The sequence below is a fragment of the Pimephales promelas genome, chromosome 5 (genome assembly GCF_988280905.1).
Source record: "Pimephales promelas chromosome 5, fPimPro1.hap1.1, whole genome shotgun sequence".
In the NCBI taxonomy this organism is placed as follows: Eukaryota; Metazoa; Chordata; class Actinopteri; order Cypriniformes; family Leuciscidae; genus Pimephales; species Pimephales promelas.
In genome coordinates, this window is record NC_142773.1 from 29,709,462 (window position 1) to 29,734,761 (window position 25,300).

A 25,300-nucleotide genomic window follows, 5' to 3' on the forward strand; every position below is an offset into this window, starting at 1 on the left:
TGGTTAAAGAAATAAATGTATATTAAAGAAACTCGACTTTCATGAGGAGCTTGTTCCTTAGTTCTTCTGACTCATTTCAAGAACGGGAATGACATGTCAGAAAACATTTATGCTAAGCATCTGCTTTGGACCAACAGTCAGGCTGCAGGCAAAAATTAAGGAACCAGATATATAAATAAATAAGCAATGGTCAGAGGGCATATGGAAAGTCATTGGGAAGACACTGTTGACTGAGCAGGACGTTGCATTGCCAGGGAACGTCACTTGGCAGCCTGAGGTGATGTCAGCTGTCAGTTTATCCAGACTGTGCTGTGCTGTGCACATGTCCACAAAGTTGATTGTCAAAAATAAAAAAGAAATAGCATCATCGGGTCAAACAGATGGATGAATAACTTGAATTAGAATGTTTTGTCACCAGCAAGTGCTGGAACCCTGCACCCTATGTGTGTGTTTGTTTATTTGCACTTTGCATTACCCCAGAATATCAAACCATTACTACAGTTGCTGTACATTAATCTCTCCCAAAAATTTGGTCAAATTGATATAACATTGTCAAGTTCTGTTTGTTTTTTAATTGATTACAGCTCAGCCCAAACTTGAAAACTGCTTTTCTCACTGAAGAACGCAAAGGACAACTCAATCTGTTCACTTCTTGATTCTTTATTTTCTTTGAGATGGTTTGATAGACCAGTGATGGAATAATATGGTATAGTTTCTTGAAGGTGATTTGATAGATCAGTGATGGAACAGTAGATATAGGTTGAAAACCTTTCAAATACACAAACCAAACATGAATTAGTTACATATACATCATGAATCAGTCACACATAAATCACAATACCACTATCTCACAGAAATAATAAATGAATGCTATTGAATCTTCAAACCAAACTAAACACGATCATTAAGTTTAACCTAGGATTTTACCAGGAAAATACCATTCCCATAATTAAACTCATGCACATGTTACTTCTGTCAAGTTCAACATTCACATAACAAAATCCTCATAACCTTTAAATTGCACATTACAAACCAAGCAGAACCTGAACATTTAAAACTCAACATATTCAAACACAGTTAATCATAAATTGTCCTACCAGTTGCGTCTTTAAATGATCAGGAGCTGTAATCATAATATCCTTTTCCAGGAATAAATGAGAGAACAAATTGAACTCTCCACAAACATTTCAATGCCATGCTCTCTCTGTGGGTGCGCAGGCAAATATAGTCCCAAAAGCTACTTCCCCAAAGGTTGGTTCCACCAACTTTTGTTGCATGGATGCCCCCTGCAGTTTGGGAGTGCTTTGAGTGTCCTGGGTGAATCTTGGCTTGGAATGCTCAATACAACTAAAGCAAAGTAACCATGAATTGACACAACACCTCCCACTTGACCTCCTGGTTCTTCAACCCAAGGAGGTCACACCAGAACTGTGATGTGTCGGGTCTAGTTACTCCATTTTGGATCCTGCTGCTACTGCTGCTCTTCAACTGGAAGTATGACAACTATCCGTCTGACATCTCTGTGAAGAACGGTTGCAGGTATCTTGGTTGAGTATTCTTGTGTCTTTTTAGCGGGTTTCACAGTTGCGACTGGGTAGCTGGGGAAGGATCGGAGATATACATCCCTCACAATTCCCTTCCTGTCAGTGTTGACGTCAATGACCCTGGCAAGCCTGAACTGACCTCTCAAGGCATTCTGGTCAGCCAACCAGACGACATCTCCAACTGCCACATTCCTGTGAATGGTGTGCCACTTGGTTCGGACAAACAGGTTTGGTCCAGCTAACTGGCTCCATTTCCTCCAGAATCGGTCAACTTCTGTTTGGATGATTCGCAATCTTCTGTAAGGATAGTTTTTAAAATCAAAGGTCCCTGGATCTCCTCTGGGTCCAGTTCTTCCAAGCAGAAGCGAATTTGGGCTAATGTATTCTACACAGTCCTCCCGGCTCTGAGTCCTGGCATCAATAGGTCGTTCATTTGCTAGGTTGGAAGCCATATAAAGGAAAGTTTGAAACTCACCCCATGTGAAGACTCCATCACCCCCCAGATTGTGCAAAGCTCGCTTTATAATCCGGACAGCAGCCTCAGCAGCCCCGTTTCTGTGAGGCGAGTCTGCTGGATTGATCTTCCAGCTCCATTCTGTGCCATGCTTGGAGACTTCATCTTCAAGCTTTGATTTCTCCAGTCGGTTCAGAAACATGTAGAGCTCTTTGAGGGCAGGTCTGGCTCCGACGAAGTTCTTCCCAGGATCCGACCACAATTTCCTTGGATGTCCTCTCAGTGCTGTAAATCTTTGGTAGGCTAGAAGAAAGCCTTCAGCTGACTGGTCACTAACAAGGTCGGTGTGCATAGCTCTGGACGCCATACAACAGAAGACGATTCCCCACACTTTGAGTTTCACTTTCTTTCTCACCTCATCCTTCACTTCGTAAGGTCCAAATAAGTCCATTGTCGTGTACTCAAATGGATTGGCTGGTGTTATTCGCTCTGATGGAAGGTCACTCATGATCTGTTGGCATCTTCGAGCCTTAAGTCTCCTGCATGTCACACAGTTATCAACGATCTTCTGAGCTAGTTTCCGACCTCTTACCACCCATGCTTTCTTTCTCATCCGGAGGAGTGTGCCTGCAATTTCTTCATGATTTGCCTTATGGGCTTCTTGAGCTAGAAGAGTGGATACCCATGATGTGTAGGGCAAGACTGGTACTGCAGTTTTCTCTTCATTAAAGATTTGGAATCTTCCTCCACAGAGCAAAAGTCCAGTGCTTTCCTCCCTGACCACAGCAAGCCTGCTAAGTGTGATGTCTGGCAAGGTTACCTCCATTTGAGCTGCAAGGAAGAGATCCCTGAGTGCATCCTCACACTCCATGATGGTAAGTGTTGTTTCCTTCACTCTGGACTTGATCTCAAGAGCTGAAGGAATCTCCTTCCTATTTGGTTTGCTTGTGATTGAGGTCTTGGCCAGCATTTCCTTCCATCTTGTGGCAGCTCTCCACACCCAAGCAATGGTTCTTATCAGCTTGCTTAAACTACTGAACCTACCTATGTCCAGGATTTTCCTCACTGAGGAACCAGAAGGTGATCTCCTGACTTGGATTTGATACCCTCCTTTCCCACAAGGGCTGCTTTGCAGATCGTCGTTCTTTTCATTAGAGATTGGGGATCTTGGCATTGTAGTAATAGGTAGAGCATGTTGGTTTCTTTTCATCTGTGCTCTGGTCAGTGCTGCTGTAAAACATTTCCTTTGGAGCTTGTTTATACCTTCTTTAGCTTCTGCAGCAACATCTCTAGCTGACTTTGTCGGCCACTCCTCCACAGGTCGTTTCAAAAACTCTGGGCCATTTTGCCACACAGAATCCTCTTTCAGGTCTTCTGGGGTTGCACCTCTTGTTGTGAGGTCAGCAACGTTTTGCTCACCTGGAATCCATCTCCAGTCTTCAACTGATGTGGACTTCTGGATCTCTCCCACTCTGTTGGCAAAAAAGGTCTGGTACCCATAACTGTCCCTTTGGATTGCACCTAGCACAGTTTGACTGTCCAGCAGATGGAGCCAACGCTCAACTTGCATTCGACTGTGCCTTTCAATGTATTTTCTGAGTCTCGCCGCAAACACAGCACCACAGACCTCAGCCTTCACTGCTTCTCCCTTTTGGTCAAGTGGTGTGAGCTTGGCTTTGGACTCAACAAGCCGGACCAGAATGCCTTGCTCGGTCTCCCACCTGAAGTATGCAACAGCTCCATAGCTCTGGTCGCTACCATCTGAGAAAGTTATTCCCCAGGGTTCTCCAATCCTTCTGACTGGTGTGAGGCTTCTATGGAAGGTAATTTGGTTGAGGCGTGTGTATTCCTCAAACAGGTGGATGGCTTCTTCTCGAAGTCTTTCAGACAGAGGTGTGTCCCATGTGTCACGTGATAGAGTTTTGCCTCCAGCTTCTTGAAATGCTTTCCTGACCAGAATGGCTCCTTTCTGTTTGGCAGGTGTTGCAAGGCCTATCGGGTCATACAAACTAGCTACTTGGCTAAGCAGTTGTCTTCTAGTCAATGGATTTGGAGTTTTTCCTCTCACCTCTTCCTCACCGAGATTTTTGCTCATTCTCATCTTCCTTTTCCTCTTTGAGAAGTTTATCGAGGTCATAAGGTACAGTTTATCTGGTTCGACTAGGTAACCAACCCCAAGAGCTTTGTTGTCTCCTTCTCTTATTTGGTTGGGGAGAATGAAGACTCCATCTGACGATGCTGGATGTACTGATGTAGACGTCTGCCTCCCACTTTGGCCTGATCGGACCCACGGCTTAAGGAAGAATCCACCTGCCTTCAAAATTTCTTCAACTTTTCTGGTGGTTTCGTTTAGCTTTTCCAGGTCATTATGGGATGTCAGAATGTCATCTACATAGGAATCCTCCTCAAGAACTCTCCGTTCCTCCTTCAGATGAGTGAACATGGGCAGCCTTGCTGTCTCTCTCATGGCCAGTTGTGCGATGCATCCTGCTGGTCGATCACCAATGTTGACCCTGGTGATGCAATATTCCTAAATTTCTTCAACTCCACTGTTTCTCCAGAGAAATCTATGGAGGTGCATCTCCAGATCTTCAAGCCACACAGAATTGTACATCTTTTTGATGTCGCCGAGGGCAGCATGGGCTCCTTTTCTGAACCTTAGTAGCACTGCTCGAATGGGATTAAGTACATCAGGCCCTTTCAGGAGAAGGTCATTCATGCTGATCCCTCGAAACTTCTGGCTGCTGTTCCATACCAGTCGGACAGGTGTTGTTACAGAGTGTGGGTTTGGCGCCACCAAGTGACTGACGTACCACACTGGTCCTTTCCAGTTAGCAATGGTCTCCCTACTGAGTTTCTTTGCTGCTCTCCTTTCCACCATCTCATGGACTTGAGTTGTGTATGCTGTATGCCACTCTGGTTCTTTCTTGAGCTGTTTTTCCGTCCTCAGAAATGTAGCTTCCACTGCGCTTCTGTTGTTAGGCAGGGAACTTGGATCTTCAATCCAGGGATATTTTGTGTCCCAGTGAGGCTCCTGACTATGCGCATCTGACTTCACATAGCTGAGGCCTCGCCTGATCACCTCAAGCTCTTTCTCTTCACTCAGAGTCATGTCTTTGCCTCCTGGCTGACAGTTACCACACCGGCATCCTCCACACATGGGTTCACAGGCTGCACCAATGCTATCCCACTTCCACCAGTCCAAGAACTCCCTGCCAATAACAGTGGTTCTGGTTTCAGCTCTAGATTTTTGCATCTCAGCAATTTCTTTATACTTTACTGCAGTGATTCTCATTGATCGTGCGAAGTGGGTTTCAGAATTGTGCAGGGCCATACCTACTACTTCACAGAGGTCTGGATGTGCTCCGCCAACGGTCTTTCCTAAAGGGCCTTCCCACAGGACAAGATCTCCTACCACCTTTACTCTCTGTGGAACAAGTCTTCCTTCACGGTGGCTTATGAGAAGCTCAACATGTGCTGGTCTGTGAAGATCTTCTAGGTTGGTGTCGGGAAAGAACTTCTTGAGTTGCTGTGCTTTGATCACTCTGTGAACTTTTGCAATTTCATCCAACCCATAACAGATCAGCTCATGAGCTCTCTCCGTGCCTCTGGGAGTCTTGATTCGTACCTTGAGTACGTATCTTTTGGTCTTTACCTTCATGGCCATGCCTCCAACTCCATGGACAACAAGTGTGATCTTTTCACTCTGAAGGTTTAATCTCCTGGCAGCTACATGAGTAATGTAGTTGGTATCTGACGCCAAGTCGATGAGAGTTCCAATTTTCTGTCCTGTATTGGTGGTTACTTCGAGAAGCATCAGAATAACTGGCAACTCATGTGTGCTTGAATCCATCACTCCACGAAGGCTTCTTCCAGTGCCGTCTGATTTTTCAGCCATGTTGGTGAAGGCTCTCCTGACTTTTTCTGCCATGTCCGGGGTGAGCTCAGACATCAGTTCCTCTTGCTCCTCTGTGAATGTTTGCCTCCTGGTGCTGGGTTTTCCCACTTTCACAGATTCCTTCCCCTTGAATCCTCCTTTCAGACAGAGAAAGAAGTGGTGATCTGAAGAGCTTCCTCTTCTGCAGTCCCTGTTCCTGCACAGGTAAGTGTCTGTACATTCATCACTCTCTACATGACATCTGAGGCATCTCTTGCATGCTCCCAACCTTTCGATAGCATTCAGTTTCTCACCAGGTTTTAGTTCTTTAAACTGCTTACAAAAGAAGATTTTATCACGATGTTTCTCATCTCCACAGACAACACATCCTCCTCTCCTTGTGGACTTTGTGGAGGCATACCTCTTCTCTGGATACATAGCTTTCTTTTCAGGTTTTTCACTTACACCCAATTGGTCTAGTTTCTCTAGAATGTCCTCTTGTGTCTTCAAGAATGTTAGAAGGATGTCAAAGTGATTGTCAGGTGTGACTCCATTCCTTGGATTAACCATGAATGCCAGCCAGTCCCTCTTTAAATTATCTGGGAGCTTGCTCTCTATGGATCTGATCACAAGGGGATTCTTTATGGCTCCAATACTTTCGAGTTCCGTGAGGTCATTCAGGGCCTTTTCCACAGCCTGAATTAGGTCAATTACCTTCCTTGGCTGGTGTGACTTTAAAGGAGGGATCCTCTCTAGGTCCTCGATTATCTCTAAAGCAATCATTGGCTTGTTTCCATATCTGTTTTGAAGTACTCTAAATATATCTTCAGCACTGTTGTATGTTGTCAAGCTCAGGTCTCTACATATCCTCTCGTCCACACTGTCAAGGAGTTGGAACTTCTTCACTTCCACTGATCCAGTTGGCTCTCCCTGCTTTTGCAGACTCTCCCAGTCTCTTTTCCATCTATGGAAATTCCTCCTAATCCCAATGAATTTAGGTAGACAGGTTGGCTTTATCCTCACCACTGGTTGGGGAACTGGTGCTGGTTGAGGCTGCTGGTCTTCTGCAATTCTTTGTGCAGTAAGGAATTCTGCTCTTCTGGCCTCAAGGTTGCTCCCGGATATTCTCAGGTCTTTTAATCTGCCTTTCAGGTCTGCTGTCTGATTATGTGGGATCCATTTTTCCCAATCTTTCAGGCTTACAGTTGCAACATGGATTAACCTCCTTGCTCTCTCCAGCAGCAGTTCATAGCCATCTCTATTGATAGCAGTGACGGGGCTTGCTTGGGCTCTGTCACAGGCCTCTTCCGCTTCTTGAAATGCAAAGTCTATGTCCTCTTTACCATATCTTGGCCAGAGGTTGGCTTGGACTGCCTCACGGATGTCCCCCAGTCTCATGTCACACTCTTCCATTGTCTGCTCAAGTTCAGCCTGCTGGTGCTTATTGAGCTTGACTTCTCCATCCTCCTCAGTCCCTGCTTCAGCCAGTAGTCCAGACCTATAGTCCTCATTTGCATCACTGACGTGTCTTGCCAAGGAACTAAGTTTGCTGAACTCCTCTTGTAGTTCATCTTTAATCATCTCATTTGCAGCTTTACTCAGGTAGTTTGCTTGCTTGGTGAAAGCAGATTTAGCTAAGGTCCGCTCTTGCTTCAGTTGCTTGACTGTCTTCCCAAGAGTTTCTTTTGCCATGGTGCTACTTTTTTTTCCAGTTAACTCTTCCTTTGCGTTAACAGCTTGACTTCAGGCCTTTTATCCTTATTCTCACTGCCACGCTGGTTTTCAACTGTCAAGTTCTGTTTGTTTTTTAATTGATTACAGCTCAGCCCAAACTTGAAAACTGCTTTTCTCACTGAAGAACGCAAAGGACAACTCAATCTGTTCACTTCTTGATTCTTTATTTTCTTTGAGATGGTTTGATAGACCAGTGATGGAATAATATGGTATAGTTTCTTGAAGGTGATTTGATAGATCAGTGATGGAACAGTAGATATAGGTTGAAAACCTTTCAAATACACAAACCAAACATGAATTAGTTACATATACATCATGAATCAGTCACACATAAATCACAATACCACTATCTCACAGAAATAATAAATGAATGCTATTGAATCTTCAAACCAAACTAAACACGATCATTAAGTTTAACCTAGGATTTTACCAGGAAAATACCATTCCCATAATTAAACTCATGCACATGTTACTTCTGTCAAGTTCAACATTCACATAACAAAATCCTCATAACCTTTAAATTGCACATTACAAACCAAGCAGAACCTGAACATTTAAAACTCAACATATTCAAACACAGTTAATCATAAATTGTCCTACCAGTTGCGTCTTTAAATGATCAGGAGCTGTAATCATAATATCCTTTTCCAGGAATAAATGAGAGAACAAATTGAACTCTCCACAAACATTTCAATGCCATGCTCTCTCTGTGGGTGCGCAGGCAAATATAGTCCCAAAAGCTACTTCCCCAAAGGTTGGTTCCACCAACTTTTGTTGCATGGATGCCCCCTGCAGTTTGGGAGTGCTTTGAGTGTCCTGGGTGAATCTTGGCTTGGAATGCTCAATACAACTAAAGCAAAGTAACCATGAATTGACACAACAAACATATTTCAGAATCTATTCTGCATTAGAATTACATGCATTCATTTTTTTTTTATATATACGTACTAGTTAGAAGTGCTCATGTTAAACATCACCAGTTCATCTGTGAGGAGTAACTGACCTAAACCATGCATTTTTAGACCTGCATTAAGCATGTAAAGCAATACTATCCACTATAGCTTGAGAAGCCTCCACAAAGGTCCATTGTGCACAAGGGTGTTTTCATGCGTTGCGCTGAATGGCGGTATGAAATCAATGGATAAGCAGCACAAGACATTCACAGTGTTTTTGTCACTTTCAGAGACACTGGGTCACTTATCTTTTACGCATCATAAAACCAGCTGCAGTGAAAAGAGCGCATTCAGCACACAGTACTTCATCCAACACAATGAGACTTTGTAAGTTGAGAGCTGTAAATTGGAACTTTTAGAGATGCTTTTTCGAGCACCATTGCCACAGCAAAATAAGGGCTTAGATTTTTTTTTTTTACTCAGTTTTTCAGGCTCCTCTGGTTGCCTATGTTTTGTCCTGTCTTGCATTATAAAAAAGGAAAATGTCCACTCAGAGGGAAAAAAGACACAGGCGGAGATAAAAGATTTGACAAGCTTCCACATTTATGACTTGCAGTCAACTAATGACAGACCTAATGCCACTTCCAAAATATAAATATTGAATTTCTTGGAATAATGATCAATTTGCAAGCAAGATACTTTTTTTTCTTTCTTTTTCTCCTTTCTTTGTTGTTCCAAACCAGTATGCTGTTATTGTCTCTGAAACGCTTCAGAGATTTCTGAAGCCTATGTTACTTATGTCCAACATGACCAAACACGATGTCTAACCTGCTGTCTGTCTGTATATCTGTCTATCATATGGGATGCTTTTTGGATCTTGATAGCTTGTGGTGGAAAATGTATGAAGAAATTATTCAGAATTCTCTTTTGTGCTTCACATAAAAAAAATAAATAAATAATAACAGCATATCCTATATTTGGAGTGTGTGAGTGTAAGTAAATAATGACAGAACTTTGATTTTTAGCGGAGCTATCTCTTTAAGGTGTGTGAGGGGTGTTTATTTATTGTTCTATATTTAGCTTAATCAGTGGTGAAAGAGACAGGAAAGACAAAGACAGGAGACAAAGACAGTGAGTAAAAAGGAGAATCTGAGGGAGGGGGAGAGATGGGCTGTTAGGTGGGTGCTATCAGGTACCTGGCTTCTCCCTTTTCTCAGCAGTATCAATCTGTTAGGGCAGCTTGGGGGGAGATCAGCTGGCTCTCTGTACCGTCTGCACGGCGAGACTGTCTTAATACACACTGGGCTGGGACATAACTTATCATAGTGATGTTAGAAGTCAAGATAAGGGTCCTCAAAACAACTGTGTCTTACTGATAAGCCAGCCAATCCATTTAAAAGAAATTTCAATCATTCCACAGATGCATGCAGTGCAACAGACATGCTGGGCTCAAGGAATTAGAGTAAAAAAAATAAATAAATAAATACAAAAAATGAAAATCATCCAAAACATAATCCACGTGTCTGGTTTTTAATATATTACCTAATGCACATTGGCCTCAGATTAACACTGTGTGCAAAATGTGTATAATATTCCTTTGAAAAGCTGGAATGTTTGAGTCAGGCACTACACTGCGAACGCCAGAGTCTTGGCGCTGACGGGAGAAGCCCGTGATCTTTTGACAGCGTTCTCTACCTGATGACATTCTCCAGAGGGCTATCCGTACTCCCAGACCATCTGTGGATGCAGTAATTTAAACCACCTAAGGCTCTGGATTAGCATTGCAGCGTTCCTCTCTCCTGTCGCTTCCCAAGACACATCTTCCACACTCGTATTCATCACCATTCACTGGCTTGTCCAGGTTTACATGCTCTGGGCATACAAAAGCCTGCTGTCACCTTTCTTCCAGCTCAAACACCTTTGCCTATTCAAATAAGAAAAATAAACCGACAAATAAACCGTTTATTCCCTGAAGGGATGAATGCAATGTTTGATGCACTTCAAAAGACTTCCACTGATGTGCATTCAGAGGAGTTAATCAAAACGAATTATCCATGTGATAAACAGCCATGTGCTTTGGAACACAATCAACCAATAAGACCGCACTGGCCTGGATTGAATTCACCAGCCGCCACAGTTCCGTTTTTTTTTTTTTTTTTTTTTTTTTTAAATTCGTCATTGATTGAGATTGTGTTTTTCTAAACAATACAAATAATGCATTGAATATGTATGAACATAACAGCAGAAAATATAATGTGTTTGAAAAGCAAGGAGTCTGCGGACACAAGCAATCACTCACATCCACAAATGGTTTATTTCTGATGCCATCTTAAACTTTAAGCTTTCCATCATTTTATCATTTTAAATCAAAATGACTTTCAATACACATGAGGGGGTTTGTGAAAAAAATCTAAATAAATAAATCAAAGCGCATTCACCCCCTCCTCCACTCAGTATGTATTGGCAGTGACAGGGGGTCATACAATATTCCAGCTCTAAATCTGCTGACATAAGAGCGGTATAAATCAAAGACATTATTGCACCTTAGTGCCCAAGGCTCTGAGGCATTTCTCATTCTCAAGGCCAGAGAGAGCCAAAAGACCATTTGCACATTCAAAGCTGATGAGAGTGGACAGAACAAAAGACCAGGCTTTTTAATAAGGAAACAAATAGGATTTTTATCAGCTCGGAGTGTCAGATGAACTGAGTTTGTGGATAAAAATGGAGCTTGTCTGGAAGTATAACAACCCGAGTCCTCTCAGTGACTTCAGAGACTAATGTATGTGCTATTGCAAATCTATATCTGACTCCTCTGACATTTCCAATCTCTGATAAACGGAGGATAGAAATTTCATAATTTGATTTATGATAAATCATAGATCTGATTGAGTTAGCGAAGCTTCATTCTGGCATTTCCTTGTTCTATTTGTATTCTATCTCATCCATTTGGTAACATTTCAGTTGAGGTGCCAGGTATGTATATGAATCTTTATTTTTTTTTAATTTTTTTTTTTATGAAGTTGTTACTGATTTACAGCACCAGAAGATAAAACAGGCTGCGTAATTTGTAGTATCTTCACTTCGTCTTTCAGACAGCCCCGTATTTCGAATATTTCACATATTTTCTACTGTAGCAATTGATTCTTTATTTTTCAGCATTCACTCTGATACCTCATTATAAACCTTTGCAGTCGTACCCAAAAATGCCTTTCGGGAGGAAACTCACTTGTTTAAGACCAGGGGCTGATAAAAAATGTATATTTTTGGTCATCAGATGTTCGGAACAGGAAAAAGTGCACAAAAGCCAAGGTCGGAAACACAGTGTGTTTCCTTTCCCCAGGTAACAATTATTTAATGTTTGTCTCACACGTTCAACCGCTTCCTTAAAGTCCCCTGACATGGTGTTATTTTATTATTTTATAATGTTTCCTCGGTTTCCCTTATAATGCTAGTGTGTTATTTAGATCAAAAATAGTCATAATTTAAAATTAAAATGCATTTTTTCCTAGCCTAATTTTAGCCACTGATTTGAAGTGAATGCTTTTTTGAAGGGGCGTGTCTGCTGTGGGATTCAGTGTAACCACTGCTGTGATTGGCTAAGATGCTTGCATATGAAATCTCAAATTATTTTTTCTTGAACTCTTGAATACTTTTACTACAGCTAATATACGTTTTTACTATTACAGCTAGTGAGATTAAAGGTCCCGTTCTTCGCGATTCCATTTTTCAAACTTAAGTTAGTGTGTAATGTTGCTGTAAGAGCATAAATAATACCTGTAAAATTATAAAGCTCGAAGTTCAATGCCTAGCGAGATATTTTATTTCAAAGCATACAGTGAACGCCCGGTTTGGACTACATTCCTCTACTTTTTAATGACGTAACTAGGATTACACAAAAATAGGGGGCGTGGTCTTGTTGCGCTCCCACGGAGAAGAAGCACTTCAGCTCTGCATGCATCTCCAATTTATGGTAAGAGGCATGACGTTTCCGGGCAATGTGCGATAAGCCACTGTTGAATCACAACACAGCGGTTTCGCTGACACAATCAGAACTAGTTACGTATTTCTGAAGGAGGGACTTCATAGAACAAGGAAGTCATCAGGCCGTTTTTGGACAGTGAAAACAGCCAACGCGTTCTCATCCCAAAGCGCCATATAGGACGCTTTTGCAAAAGCGTAAATATCCAACGCACATGGCACCCTTTAACGTCTACTGAGACGCTTCGGTTAATGGTTAAGTTTAGGTATGGTGTAGGGTAAGGGTTAGACCACTAAGGGGCGCCTTCTGCCCAAATATATCTGCGTCTCATTTCACGTTAAAGGGTGCCATGTGCGTTGGATATTTACGCTTTTGCAAAAGCGTCCTATATGGTGCTTTGGGATGTGAACGGGCTCAAACAGCTGTATACAGAGAAGTAAATTGTGTGAAAAATACAGTTTTTTTACACACGAAACATGAACACATGTTTTATTGCACACTGTGAACACAATCAAAGCTTCAAAAAACATGAAGAACAGGACCTTTAAGGAATCATGAGAAGTTTTTAAAGTTTAGATCTATTCCCATCACATAAAATGTTGCCGTGGTGTGCATTGAGCAAGCAGATGACAGTCTGTTGATCACGAGAATGACCCTTCAACTCCATCAACCTGATGGATGCCTACTTTTCTGTCTCCATTCTCCTTCGACTCAGACCGCACCTACGGTTTGTTGTCAGGAGGTGCGCATATCAGTACACTGTTCTTCCATTCAAGCTAGCCTTGTCTCTTCACGCCTTCACAAAGGTTGTCGAGGCAGCCCCTGTTCCTCCGTGGAGGTTCATGATGCAAATACGGGGTTTGCATCATGAACTTTGTCTGCAACTAGCTATCCTAGCTCACTCTCGAGACCAGGTTTGTGAACACAGGGACCCAGTGCTCCGGCACCTAGCTTGTCTGGGCCTTTTGGGTCAACTGGAAAACTTTGCCGCGTGCAGAGGATCTCTTTTCTCTGTATTGACTTGGCCTTCTCCACTCAGCCACTGCTGACTTGCCTGAGACAATCAAGCGCAAGAGTGCGGTTCCATTGAAGGTTTTTAAATTTCTAGCCACTGGGGGACCATATACAGGCCAGGGGAACTCATAATAATCTTTAAAATAAAAAACTCAGAAAGTGAAAATTGTATGTCAGGGGACCTGTAAATATCATCATAGCCAAAATATGTGGGATTTTAATCTTAAGAAAGAGGACATTAATCTGAAGGATGACAAAAAGTGTAAATTTATATAGTTTAAAATTAAATAACTGCTGGAAATAAAAAGCCAAGAACAATACATCCTGTTCTCTCAGTTACATGAACTGTGTAGGTGCCGAAGTGTGTGAACAGGGGTGGACGCCATTATCCTTCTAGCCCATATGTAACAAAATAACATGTCTGAGTAATTGCCCAGTCTTTTTCCTCACCAACTTTATCCTTCAGGGTGAATTTCATTATCTCCAAAGCACAACTTCATGTGGGGAATCAGTGTGTAACCAACTGTGACTGCTGTGTGCTTGGCACCCCCATGAAGGCCCATCAGATAACTCCAAATACAGTTTCTTTCTTGACCCGATAAGACCACAAGCACACAGCTATGAAATAAACGGCTGGCCATGGGACAACTGGGAGCTGGGCTTGGGGGGACTGCGGAGGAGATGCTGCAGGTAACGATTGAGATCAGGACAGGACGAGGTAGAAATTGCTGATGATTTAAGATAATGCTGCACTGATGGGAGCAGAGGCTGCCATACTCATCACTTCTCTCAGCTGATAGTGGGTGGGGGGAGACTTTATAGGAACATACACTATTTCAAAGTGACGGGTAGAATGGAGAATGGAGGTAGGTTTCCTGAGGTTTATAGTGTAAATGCTTAGCATGGCAAACGTGTTACGTAACGTGTAAGTTTTGTTTAAAATTTGGGTCTGGGAACCATATATTCATTTTCTTGTATTTGAGGCGTGGTTTACGAATTCCCAGAGCCGTTTATTGGGTGCTACAAATGTCAACCAAATGTGCCTCTACTTAGCTCATAGCCAATCATTTTAATTATCCGAGACGCATGTAGAGCGACAGAAATTAGATGAGGAAGAAGAATGGGTCCGAGATTTATGTCTACCCGATGGCGTCTCTAACGGCATTTTGAAGTCATATAAACACACCGAAAGAAACTGAAACTAATAGATTGGAGCCATTTATGGGTTGTTTTGTTGTTTAACATTTATATGCGAACGTTGTACATCTCCCCATAACAAACTTTCAAGACTATGTTATAAATTACCATTGCTCTAAAAACCAACGTACAGTATAGTTGTCTTTGTAAAGAATTGCTCGCTTATGTCTGTAGCTTTGGAGCCGCTGCTATGACACTGTACATATGCTTCTAGTGTGAATAATCTCGTGCGTGTGCAGCTGCAGTGACGATATAGATACGTGCTGCCATGTTGGATCCATAGGTATAAAGAAACTGCTTTGGTGTGTCGCATAGACGTCGTTATCGTTTTGAATAAAATCGCGCTAAGAAAAGGCAATATTGGGAAACCCAGGCGTCTAAATGCTGGGTTTTCTAACTGACGTATGGCCAACATGACAAATAATTGAGTTTTACTGATGGCCTTCCAGATCCTAGTCATGATTAAAAAGGACAGTTTCCACTGGCTTTAAATTAGATCAGGAACATGGCACAAGTGTGTGTGGCGTATTTTCATAAGACATTACTTTCAGCCTGTGAGTCTATTAGTCAAGTGGGTACAGCAAATGGAGTGTAAATATAAATATATTCATGGGCATGCATGTGTGCATGTGTATCTTCAGCCAGTTATGGGTGTCTCTTTCATTTAATAAACTTGCATAGAAAAAAAAAACTGCAGGCAGAAAAAGGGAACATGTTCTATGTTCATGCTTTATTGATGTATTCATAATTGTGTATCACTGACCCACAGGAGTGTCCACAAATAATGAAAGGGGGAAAAGTAATTTCAACAGAATGACATTAAAGATGCCATGTCATGCAGCACATAATAACATTGTTCTTAAACGTTGAATACACTTAAGTGTGCACATAGTGCTTATTTCCCTAAACATTTTTTGAAATATATTTTTCAAGTTAAAAGGTACATATTTTACAAGTATCATGAATTCATTCATAAATATTAGATTTTTGAGTCTTAACATTTTGCAATTTGAGCTAACATTGCTTTGTCATAAAAAAGTCTGATATAGTCGTATACATACAGTACTTATGTATCCCCCATCAGAAGTGTTACATTAGTGTTACAAAGATGTTACGTCAGAAGTGAACTGACAAATTGGGATCTTGCCTGAGAGACCAATCACCTTCAAGTGTAAAAAAAAAAAAAAAAAAAAAAAGCACAGAAGGGCTGCCTCTCCCTTATAATCACCTCCACCCCATACCTTAACTCGCCGCCTTTCGAGTAGGGTTCTCGACTGATCATGACGAGAAGATGAGAATTGGTGGCGTGTGATGAAGCCTCATCATCGCCACTGTTAAATGTTAAATGCACAAAGGCTGATTCAGCAGCGTAGCCCCCACTGTGATCCTCTGTCACCCTGTGTATTTATCGAGGTAGCCCGAACTAGAGTGATGGTCGTTGCACAGCGTGCAAGATTATTAAAAGTCTGCATTGTATACAGTACTCTTTTTAGGCTGCAATGAATGCAGATGAAATGCTCTTTAAATGTTGACCACAGCTGACTCGCCGTCAAACCAACACTCTCTGGAGAGCTTCTTCTGGGTTTGTAGAACACTCGTACAGATGATTGCAGAGCAGAGAACCAAGGAAATACTCAAAAGTGAAAGGTTAAATGAACATGCTTCATTATATACCTGCTTCGCAGGGCATGGTTCACGGTGCAAATCTCACTTGCCAACGTCCATTTGGCTTGTTTTGTTTACACTTGAAGATGATTGGCCTGCCAGGCGAGATCCCAACTCATCAGCTCACTTCTAACGTCGAACGTGACTGACTGATAGGGAATGGATGTTTTTCATGTTGGCTAAACCAAATTTGACAGACAAAGTTTCAAATGTAAATAAGCAGTGATGCAGTTTTGTTAATATAGTAGTTTGTACGTGTAAAAGTATTTAGTATTATTATTTTTTATCATTTAGATTTTAATAGATATACATGTACAAATGTAAAAATTAACCCCATATGAGTATTTGTAGAGATAGATCAATGTTAATGATTTGCCAAAGGCCATCTATTCAAACATCACCCTTTCTGCTCTAGACCAAAGCCACAAGAAGAGTCAAATCCATCAAAGTCCTTGGGGGGCACCTTTTCATGACAGCCTCGAAATGATGGCGCCTTCGAGATCTCAGCACTCGCACGTGTGCCTCAGCAAAAACAAGGGGGTGAGTTTGATGGAAAGGCAGCAACGAGTTTACTTGCTTTTCTCAGATGTTTCTCCAGTTTAGGGAAAGTAGAGGCAGCTTTGTGAATGTGTGTGTCAGCAAGCTGAAAGGCCTGATGTATGACAGGCCATCTGGATTCCATGATGTACACCACGCCTGAAAGGGTGATAAGGATTGGCGCGGACCTCCACTGCCTCAGACAGCTCTCCCAGACACCATATTTCAAAGAAACACCACTGTCCGCTGTGATTTATGCCTTATTATGAAGCTGTCGCTCATTGCTAGTGCAGAACTCATTAGGGACCTTTATTTTTACACAAGCATTCTGCCATTAAATTGAATCTACGTACAGGGAAGATGGTTTCTATGGCAGAGAACCACAGTGGACTGTAGACTAATTTAACATTCACATGTAAATGAATTTCATATTTTCTCGTTTTCAATTTACCCGCTCCTGTGAAGCTTGCAATAGTTAAAGATTGAGTAAACATCCAAAATGGAATTAAATCTGGAGGTGAGGAGCAGTGTTGAACAAATGTACGTGAAGACATTGCTTGCATTAAAACTCCAAAGTCAGTGCCAAAATGAACCATCCAGGATAAATTGGTGACTTTCCAAGCAATTTCTATAAACCAATTGAAATTTGATGACCTGGATTAGATGCGCCACCTGTCAGGGTAGGAATATGTTCAACTAGAAATGTTACTCCTCATGTCGGTGTATCAAATAATGTGTAAGGGAAGTTCCTTCAGCCACTTTGTTTAAAGGGACAGTTCACCCATAAATTTCTGAAAATTTCAGTCCTCATTCAGAATTGTTTTCCCCCCACAGAATTCAGCCGTACAGGTTAGGAATGACATAGGAGTGAGTAAACTAAATAATGCCCATTTTTATATTTAGGGTTAAACTATTCCTTTAAATATAGCTTTTACAGGTATTTTATTTTCTTGTGAAGTACATTCTAGAAAATTGTACAAGCTGCTCAAAAAATTCACTTTTTGAACTGTATATTTTGAACAAAATGAACCGACTATAACAGAGTTGGCATTTGAATAACAACAAATGTGTGATTTGAAGTGAACATGACATGTTAAGATTTAGTTTCAGACACAAGTTTAAGGTTGCAACAGAACTGTCCAACTGTTTCTATCCACAAATAAACAGCATCAGCAGAATCAGATAACGTACTTCTAAAATTCCATGGTTCTAATCTAAACAGTATTCCATCTACACCAAAATAACTCCTTCCTTATTTAGAGCAATGTTGTTTATTTGAGAATGTCACATGTCTTTATCCTTTATCAGTTAGCATCAGATGGCTGAACTGTCCAATTAGCAGGACTATTGGGTTTAACATGGAAAACGCCCCTTTGCTTAAGGTTAAAACAACACCAGCTAATGGAACTTACATTAGAAACATATGCTGCCGAGAGTTTCTAATCCCCACTATGTCCAGCGGATTTAGTGGCGCTTGCGAGCAATTAACAATTTCAGAGATACTAAGACAGTATATGTGCCACATTTACTCAATGGACAGTTTCGCACTTTTGGGAGCTTTATTTTTTAGCCACATGCTCACCAGGCAAGAGCAAAAAATACTCATTTGGGTGGATTAGCATGTTTTTAGACTTAATCCACTCTCCCATGTGCAATGCTGTTTTGTAGCAGCAATCGCATGTCAGGCGTGTATAAGGCCTGATGCTTTAGCGTGACGCTAACAGTGCAGGAGGATTAGGCTATCTGACAAGGTCCTGTGTAATTATACAAGAGACACTAGGTGATTATTTATAGGAAATAGGGAAATATCAACAGTCAGGACTTAGCTGAAATTGGAGTGAGGGGGAAACGGCTTAACAGCAGGTCTCAGAGGGGGTCATAGAGGATTTTAATCCCTGCAGTATATGAAAGCATCATTTTTAAAAAGGTTTTTAATCAGAAGCAAAACAATACACCACTTTTCTGGTGTCTGATATTTCAGCCAACTCTTATGAAGTCACCGCCAGCGTTGAAATGTTTTGCGGTCAAAGGAAATGGAAATTTGCTCAAGGTCACGTTTCAGCAGCACTGTGTGGTCTGCGCCTCAATGGCTACATGTGGAAGGTGGAGCTCTTTTCTAAACATTTATGAAGCTGAATATAGAAAAGAAAATGAGACCATTTCAAAGCTTGTCTGAATGTGGGTCATATAACCTCAGTGGTGCTCTTTTAAATTGCTACAGGTGGACTCATAAATTCATTTCTTTCTCGCAGCTTTCTTCCCTAAAGTCCGAGTGATGATTTACATATCTTAATCTCCTCCCACTTTCACCCTGAGGATTTCTAGTGTTTCTACTAGACCTCGGCAGGCTTTTTTCTCAACAGACTGTACAATTATTTTGTTTCTTGTTTTCTTAAACACATTAAGGTCAGTGTGGAAATTATGCTATAACTTTCACATTGGTCAATTATCTCTAAGGAAGGGCTTTTACAGTATATACATAATTCTTGATGCTTAATCTATTGTGTTTGTCTCACAAACACCATACTGTCCTTTTTTAGTTCAGCCACAGTCTCTCGCCTCATGTAGCTGGTGAGCAAAAAAAAAAAAAAAAAAAACCCTAACCAAAACATCCCATATTTTGCATCTTAATTGTGGTGGTGTTTAATATTGACACAGATTCTGGTTAAATATTTCCCGTATCCCTTTATCTAAACTTTCAGATACAAATTACAACCTATTCAAAAGTTAATCTCAAATCTTGGGTTTGTGACCTTTTGGACCCTTGACCTGAGCTTGCACTCCTTCTTCCTGTTGACCCCAGCCAGGCACTTGTTCTGATATATGCTCCCGACCTGGCTTCTGTCTGTAATGAGAAGGTCACTGCTAAGAAGGTCTTTTTGGCAGCTTTAGCATCAATGATACAATTTAGAGAGGTAAAATTGAGAGCATAAGGTCAGTGAAAAGCAAGGAATATGAAGATCCAAAGTTCAGTACAGGTTTTCAGCCAAATTGACTTGTATAGAGGGCTGTGAGACTTTCTGAATGAATAACAACTGCAGTAAAATCTGACATTGTTTGGGGACTTGAAAAAAAAATGATATTTCGTCCCCTTGGAATTATAAGGTTCTATCTGACATTTTTGTCAAAATTGAGTTATTCACATTTTCTTATTCTGTGGCAATTTATTTACATTATGTGATGTGTTTTGTACATTTAGGGTCCCTTTTATTTTTATATTTGAAAGAAACATGTTCCCCATACACATTTTCCTATATGGAATGCAAAAACTTTGAAGCTCAATATCTCAAAACTGCTCAGAACGCAGATAGATCCTTATAATTCCAAGGGGACGATTTATGCTTTTCCCTTCTAAAATTGTTTTATTTATTTATTTATTTATTTTTTATTATTATTATTTGTACATGTCTGGTCCACATTGTAACTACTGCCCACTTAGACAGACAGGAGTCTGATATACATGTAATGTCTGAATTATGTGAAGCTTCAGATAATAAATTTAAAATTGATAACAACAGTAGACTAACAAGTCATGAGACAACACTTTCTGTTTAGTATTGTTCAAACTGCATTAAAGAAATTGATAACATTTAAAAATGTTTATATTTATGGTCAGGGTTTCCATCCATTCAAAAGTACAAACTTCACTGACAATGACTCTGAAAAGTGGAATACACAAGCTCAAGGATTTTTCGTTTCATTTTTGCTTACTGCCTCAAACAAAAACCTCTTTCAGATATTCTAGATCAGGAACCTCTCAAACTGTATATTTATGACTCCTGGAGGCTGTGTAGAAGACATTTATAGTTTAATTAAAAAAAGTGTAATATGTGTCAGATGGTCCATGAACAGACTGAGACTATTGTACATTGAACCATTCATTATGAAATGGGAGTTTTGATGAATTGTGAATGACTTAGTGGTTAAAGGAATAGTTCAGTGGGGTTAGATAGTCTTCAAAATATCCTTAAAAATCCTTCACAAAAATATATTTACAGATGACTGGCATACAGGGTTGGATTGAGTAAATTATATTTTTTGTAGCTTTAGTTGGACAATAACTGAACTGTGGCCAACATCATCTAAAAAGGGATGATTTAAAAAAAATATTATTTATTTAACTCAGTATTCACATGATGTTTGATAAAGAATAAGAATGATATTTGATGTGATTATTTATAATGTTAGTTAAAGGTCTAGTGGAATCCAAAACCCTAATCTTTAATCATGATTTAGAGTTTATAATAATCCCTTTATCCTACGATCATGAGCTTCCATTTAGAATCATTTTATAAAATTAATCTTTAAATGCCCTCTTAAATGCTAAATTGATTGTTTTGTTTATATGCATTTTTAAGGACCATATGATATTTTGATCTGAAGACATGCGTAACCTCTTCTCTTCTCTTTCTTTCTTTCTTTCTTTCTTTCTTTCACTTTTCAGCTCAGTCTATGAAGCTCACTTTCAAAAAGGCCAGATGGAAGTTCACTCTACAGGATCTGAGGTCACCAACACAGTCTGCCACAGGGAAGCAATGATACCCAAGAATGTATGTTGGAGTGCATGTACTGGTGCTACAGCTTAACACAGATGGTAAGACGCAATATTTAGTTTCGCAATGCAATATTCCCAGAGAGAGATTTAATCGCATAGACCTTTTTTTCTTATGGGTCGATGTGTGCATGACATGTTACAACATGCCTGGTTTATTTCAGCACATCAAATAGGGGGAAAAAATATTAAATCTAAAATTAGTAAATATACACCGCATTTTGCTTTGTAGTTTTTGCTACAAATCCCTTTGTTACAACAAATTCCAACAATTCCTAAAAACAGTGCTGTGTCAATTTTAAGCCATATTACCCATGATGCACTCCCAGCATCCATACCTCATTATCCACACTCACAACACGCCACTCCATCAAGCCATCACCACAAGAAGTGTCACATACAAGTGACCTAAACCCAGAATCTGACCTCAAACCCACTCGATCATAATCACGGCTGCTTAAAGCACGTGTCCAAACCCTAAAATTAGACCAAAAAATGACTGATGGATGAAGAAATATGCTCCATCCACACATCACTTCATCACAATGAAACTGCACGCCTGCATCATCTGGAGATAAATGTACTGAGTCCCAGTTTCTGACCAGAAGTGTGAGCTCTGCTCTGCCAGCGCCCTACTTCTAAGGATCAGGTGGCACGTACCACATTTCTGCTCGCCTCATCTTTAAGGTGCCTTGCTGCTTTTATCACCGCGAACCGAAATAGCGTCACCCCTCACAGTGACAGATGCAAAAATACCCCCAACCCCATTAGTCTATTAGCATTAAAGCCTTTGTTCTGTAACAGGAATCGGTCTCAGTGGTGACTTCGAAAGCAGTGAAATGCATATTAAAGTGTGGCTATTGACCCTAGAGTTAGATGGGAGAGAGAATACGAGACAGACCTCTGTGATGGCTTTGATAAATGTCCTCCCATGCATGAGTCACAGGGAACATTATTTAAAATCAATGTGGCTTTTTCTCTCTGGCCCTAGAGTGGCCTGGCGCCTCTGAAAGCTCTGTAGCCTGGTTTTAAGAGGACAGCGTTGTGTGTCTGTTTACACAGGGGGTTAATGTAGCTCAATTACATGTGTTCTTTTTGTCATCGCACTAGACCCCTCTGCCCTCAATTATAATAATCAATTGGATTTCTGTAATACTCTAATTGGTTTATCTATGAGTCAGGTTAACAATTCGCTGAGTTACTGTTAAAAACAGGAATTGAAATAGCTTGGGTTGACTGAAGCATGTGTACGGTGTTGGGGAGTAACTTATCTGTCAGTAGCGTGACTGTAGCACAGCTGTTTTCAAAACTGAGTAGCTTCTCCAGTAATAAGCTACCTTTTCCAGCCATTAGCGGTGTAGCATGATAAAACAATGGATTGTTGTGTTTGTCACATTGTATTGAGTGCGCCACTTTACAGCCATTGAACCGAGGTAATAATCAAATCTCTTAAATGTCCATTCTCTTTCGCTTTCAGATGAAACCTGAGGAAGTCTCATTCATTTTTGTGAATTGGTTCATTTGGACACTTAATGTAGATCATTATTAACCTAGTTATTAGATCTTTGATTAGATTATTATTATTTTTTTTTTACTTTATTCTATTATGTTTAAAAAGCTTGTTCATACATTAATGTCAATAAATTACAACAACAAATTTCGTGAAAATTAGCACATGCCAAGATGAATAATAATGATGTAAATTGTTCATTGTCACTGTAGTTTATAATACTTAATGCATTAAATAAATATTTGATTATTTGGTAGTACTACAATACAAGTTTTTATTTTGTTAACATTAGTTAAGTGCTAAATGTTGCTGTTTTGACTCGGTCGGTCAATTAGGTCAATTGAAAATGCATCTGTTTAATATCTCCTCCCTAATTGAGATCCCCACTTTTATACAGAGCTATTTTTGCCAGTATCTTGTAGATAACTTTTACTAAGTTTGGTTTCAGTGAAGTTTAAATTTAAAACTGTATAGCGTCAAATCACAAGCTACACATACCTATTGAGCAACTTTCACAACACAGTCCAGTAGGTGGACTGAGCACTATTCTCAAGTAAATCTCTAAGTTCTCAAGTAAACACACACTAAGAAGTCAGAGGTTAGTGTTTGTTATCAGATGTGAATAAGTTTCTGTATGCCCAGTCTGTGGGGGGACTCTGGATACAGCAGCAATCTGTTGGGCACGTTTAGCCTTTCCTTTGGCCCTTGTAAGTGGTTCCTCCCTCATGGGACTAAACTGTCCCAACCGTCTGCAAGTGCCTCTGGCATTTAGTCTCAGCACTCACACCAAATGGCTATCAGATTTTAGATGATCCATTTTAAAAAAAGTCAACAGCTGGCCACACAAGCTGGAGAACACACACACACTATCCCTCTTTGTCTCTTTCTGTCTCACTCCTACTCTCCCTCTCTCAAAACATTCAGTAACACAATTAAACCATGGGAAATGGCAGAGATCACCCTGATATTCCATTATAAATTGCAGCAGTAATCTTCCCTTTCATGGCGGTGTATTTTTATTCTGCAAATGGACAAATACAAGATTATGGCTTATGTGGAAGGTAGCGAGGCCACGGATGACCTTGAAACATCCACTGGTGTGAATATAATCACAAATCTATCAAACAAGATGCAAACAATTTCACCTACATGATACTCAGAGACCTGAGAATGTTTATTCAAACTTGTCCACAGACAGTTGGATAAGAAACATTTACAACAAACATATATATATATATATATATATATATATATATATATATATATATATATGGCATCACGGCTTCCATCTCAAATTAGAAAACCCTAATTTTAAATAGTAATATTTATAAATATGTTATAGTAATATTAATACGGAATATAGTTCACACCAGTACTAATGATGCTGTTCTGCGTGTGAGATTTGAGTAGTCAACGTTTTATGGCCACAGAATGACTGTGTGCTAAACATTGTTTAGTGCTGTTTTAGAGGGAAATATTGCAATGCCATTTATTACTGAAAAAGAAATCTGAACTTTCTCACATGTCTCAGTCAAACAATATGCATGGCTTAGTACTGAACTGTTTCTCAGATCTGATCTGCTAATTATTATAGGATGCAAACCTGCACGTAGATTATTAACAGTTTGTCACATTCATTGGAGTACAATTCAGTGGCTTGACAATATTTCCATGCCCTAGAATGAGCCAGTGTAATGAAATTAGCACATTGATGTGGTTCCAATATATATTTGTTATTATTAATTTAATATAATTATTAAAAAAGCTTTTCCATTTCAGTAACACTTTATAACTCCACACTTTTAATCACTAGTTAATTCATCCTTTATAAAGCATTAATAGACATTGATAAGCAGTTTATAAATACAGCTATAAATGATTTATTATTGTTTTTATAAACATATAATTTGTTTAATAATTGTATTTCTCATACTTTATTAATGATTATTTTTTTCATTTCTAAATGAAGTAATGCATTATTTAAGATCACATATAAAATGTAAATAATTAATAAATGTACATTCATACATATTATTCAGAGTTACTTAATGTGTTAATAAATGCTTTATAAAAATGTATTTACTGTAATTCATGATTAATTCAGGTAGCCCAGTTATAAAGCATTAAAGTACTCATCTATATTTGTGAGGACTATTAATGCCTTATAAAGCATGTATAAAGGAGATTTAAAGGATCAGTTATCTTCTAAACAGAAAAAAAGAACACAAACACAACACAGTGATAGAAAACAGAGATATTTAAGATGTATGAAATGTACATTTAAATAGTGTATAAATCATTTAATCACACTTTCTTATTGATCTTATAAACCACTAACAACACC

The 25,300-nt window shown here is 39.9% G+C and overlaps 2 protein-coding genes across 2 annotated transcripts; both read right to left on the reverse strand.

The window, feature by feature from the left end:
* Positions 1–640: 640 nt before the first annotated feature.
* On the reverse strand, positions 641–4,465 carry LOC148981465 (uncharacterized). The gene is made up of 2 exons (XM_089131273.1): positions 1,098–4,465; positions 641–768 (listed from the first exon to the last, which is right to left on the reverse strand). Exon 1 carries the CDS (start codon positions 4,463–4,465, stop codon positions 1,472–1,474), a length of 2,994 nt encoding a protein of 997 aa, XP_088987399.1. The 3' UTR covers positions 641–768; positions 1,098–1,471.
* A 47-nt stretch (positions 4,466–4,512) lies between these two features.
* Positions 4,513–8,490, reverse strand: LOC148981466 (uncharacterized). Its single transcript, XM_089131272.1, has 2 exons — positions 8,210–8,490; positions 4,513–7,880 (listed from the first exon to the last, which is right to left on the reverse strand). The coding sequence occupies exon 2, from the start codon at positions 7,565–7,567 to the stop codon at positions 4,529–4,531; it is 3,039 nt and encodes a 1,012-aa protein (XP_088987398.1). The 5' UTR covers positions 7,568–7,880; positions 8,210–8,490; the 3' UTR covers positions 4,513–4,528.
* Between the last annotated feature and the right edge of the window lie 16,810 nt (positions 8,491–25,300).

Coding starts and splice junctions, on each gene's coding strand:
- LOC148981465 (XM_089131273.1), bottom strand. CDS start 4,465: ATGAGAGAGACAGCAAGGCTGCCCATGTTCACTCATCTGAAGGAGGAA.
- LOC148981466 (XM_089131272.1), bottom strand. CDS start 7,567: ATGGCAAAAGAAACTCTTGGGAAGACAGTCAAGCAACTGAAGCAAGAG.